General features: G+C 37.1%; 1 protein-coding gene across 1 annotated transcript; it reads left to right on the top strand.

The window, feature by feature from the left end:
* The first annotated feature begins 2,157 nt into the window (after positions 1–2,157).
* Positions 2,158–2,538, top strand: LOC110749534 (Ribosomal L18p/L5e family protein). The gene has a single exon (XM_021949645.2). It carries the CDS (start codon positions 2,158–2,160, stop codon positions 2,536–2,538), a length of 381 nt encoding a protein of 126 aa, XP_021805337.1.
* Positions 2,539–2,875: the final 337 nt, after the last annotated feature.

The following is a 2,875-nucleotide window of genomic DNA, read 5'->3' as shown; positions in this document are numbered from 1 at the left end:
TTTTTGTTTCAAGCTTGTAAGGTAGAAGGTAAATGAAAGGAAATTGCATTGGTTGATTGATTTACTGTATGAGGTTATTCCCAAAAGTTTTAATGGGAAATTTGATTCGATTTTGGTTATGCCATTCATTTTCTATATGCAAAATCAGTGGGAGCCGAGTTTTATTCCACTTAATTTCGTTATTTTCTTAGAGACAGTTCAGTTATTTTGTTTGCTACTGTTTGGTTCAATCTTTTAATGAATTATGTGACTTCAGTTTTATGTTTATTATTCTTGACAAATGAATCCAGTTACATGTCATCATGCAGTATAGATAGCTATAGTCACTGCATAAAGACATGAATTCATACCAGAGTCATTAAGGAGAGATCTTGGTAATCTCTAAAGGGAGGGCGTATGAATGAAAGTGACCTTTGTAAACACAAATTAAGTTTGATCATGATCATTCTGCATTCTAGTCTTGACGAAAGTCTCTTAAAGGAGTCCCAAATACAGTGTTCCATAGGCATGTTATGAGCATGGGATTAAGGAATGCAGTTTTTCACAGGCATGTTCGCAGCATGGGACTGAAGAATAATTAAGATGCTTAAAACAGTGGGAGCATTGTTAAGTTTAAGTAATTTCGGTTTTGTTATTGTTTTTTTTTTAAGTTCACAGTTAGTTTTGGTTTCAATGGAGGATGATCTGGTTTTGAGATTCAAATAAAGGAATTTATCTTTTCATTAAGCAATTATATGTTTAATGGATGAGTATGCGTTTTAATGCTTGAATGAAATGAAACAGAAAAGCTAGCTAAAGATATCTGTGCAAATTTCATTCATGACAGAATTGTCACTGTAACAAGTGATTAGACCTTGGCAGTCGAATAAAGGGACAATGAATGAATGTGTTCATAAAACTCTACAGTAGAACATGTTTGTTTTCTGTTTAATCTTGATGGAAGCTTATGTGGTTTTAAAGGATGTTAAATGTGATTATAAAGACCCTGGAGTATTAGATATTCAGTAAGGTCTTGATGGTTCTTTCACATTCCTTAAAACTGACAATTGCTTGAAGGAATCAACTAGAGTTATGTTTCACAAAGGCCTTAAGTGATCAACATAGAAACTTAGGGATTAGTCGATCAAGTGGGAGAATGTAAGACAAAATCTTGTCTTAGTCCACGGAAGGTGATCTTCTAATCCTAAGAGGATTCGGTTTTCTTAGTTGATCAGGAAACAAAACCTAGTCTTCTATCTAAACACTTATACAGAGTTTATTAAAGAAAACAAGTGTAAAGAGGATTCCTAGTATATTATGGATTGAACCAAACCTAATCTAAATGCAACAAGGACACACGATTACTTCTTGATAGGCAAGGTATCGATGTGATGCATATATAAATAGAGGTCCCTTCCCTTGCAGCAAATCACTCTCAAATCAGATCTCACCCTATCTAAGAGAAAGAGAAACTAAAGTGTTGCAAAAGGGAAGAAGACTCTCTACAAGAAATCGTGATACTCTACTGCTACCATGGCTGAACTAGGTTAGTATTATAGTTTAAAAGCTTAGTACAGACTTACAATAAGGCTTTAGCAAAACAACGTGATATATCTTAAGAAATTGTTTTAATTCTGATGTTTAGCTCAGTTTGCAAAAATAATTTCATTTATCGAAATATTACTATGAGTTCTACATATATCAACGATTGTGAGTATTTCGATTAGTAGTGATTGAACCAAGCACAAATATATTTGGGAGTCAATGTCTATTACTTGCGTAGATCATTTGCTAATACATTGCCTTCACTGAAGATATTCCTCATGAAATGAATGTTAAATTTTTGCAGCAAACTTCTTATATATCCAAAACCAGTCCAGAGACTGTAGTTAGGCTTCAGATGATGTTTAATAATTTTAGTAAAGAACTTGTGAATCACAGTCAAGTAATTGCCAAGACAACATGATTCGTCTTAAACAAACCTTGGTCATTCGTTGTCTGATTTGTTTGAACCAAAAAAAAAAAAATTCATTGTCTGATTTGTAAATATTTCCCTTTTCTCTTTTAATTTTTATTTTCTAATAAAATCTAAAATCTCCTCAAAAACAAAATTTAAAAAACACTTTTTTTTATATTAAATATAGGCCTTATGGAAGCGCGCTCATCTCTCTCTCTACAATGTCGACGAACCACCATGTCCTCCGCCTCGTCCTCTCCTGCCGCAAAATCACAGCGCAGGTGACGAGCCCCAGCAGCTCCTCAATCATAGCCATGGCCTCCTCCTCCGAGCAAGAGTTCGTCGCCCAGTACCGGGCCAAGTTCAACCGCTTCCCTCGCTCCCAGACCTTCTGGGACGCCAAGGTCGCCTCTCGCGTCGGCGAGAAGCTCGGCCTCCGTCTCAGGGAGATCGGCCTCACCGGCGTGGAGATCGACGTCGGCGAAGAGCTCTCGAGGCCAGTCCACCACCGCATCAGGGTCTTGCCGCTCTTCGATTCCATTAAACGAGCCGGCGTCGTCGTCAATGGCGCCGACGAGCTTGGGATCGGTCCGCCTAGCTAGGGTTCGATTTGATCGATCCGAATAAACGGTGAAGATACACAAGTGTAGTTGGTTTCGGTGTGAGTGAGATACACGGGAACAGTGATACAGTTTTGATTCTTGTACGGCTTATAGAAATGAAATTAAAATTTTGCTTTGTAAAAGAAACAAATTTTCTGGATGTAATATTGAAATCAGAATTTTGTACCCTTACGAGTGTATTTATCGTAGGGATGACAATGGTGTTAAGTATTTTTCCCCATCCTCGCATGTCCAAATTGGGTATTTCCCATCCCCGCCTTCCTCATTATGAATACAAAACTACTTTGTTGAACGATAAAAAAAACACTACAAACCA

The sequence above is a fragment of the Prunus avium genome, chromosome 1 (genome assembly GCF_965620075.1).
Source record: "Prunus avium chromosome 1, drPruAviu1.hap1.1, whole genome shotgun sequence".
NCBI classification, from domain to species: Eukaryota; Viridiplantae; Streptophyta; class Magnoliopsida; order Rosales; family Rosaceae; genus Prunus; species Prunus avium.
This window is presented reverse-complemented; position numbering and strand designations above follow the sequence as displayed.

What these genes read in the sequence shown, in the direction of transcription:
- LOC110749534 (XM_021949645.2), top strand. Translation starts at nt 2,158, where the DNA reads ATGTCGACGAACCACCATGTCCTCCGCCTCGTCCTCTCCTGCCGCAAA.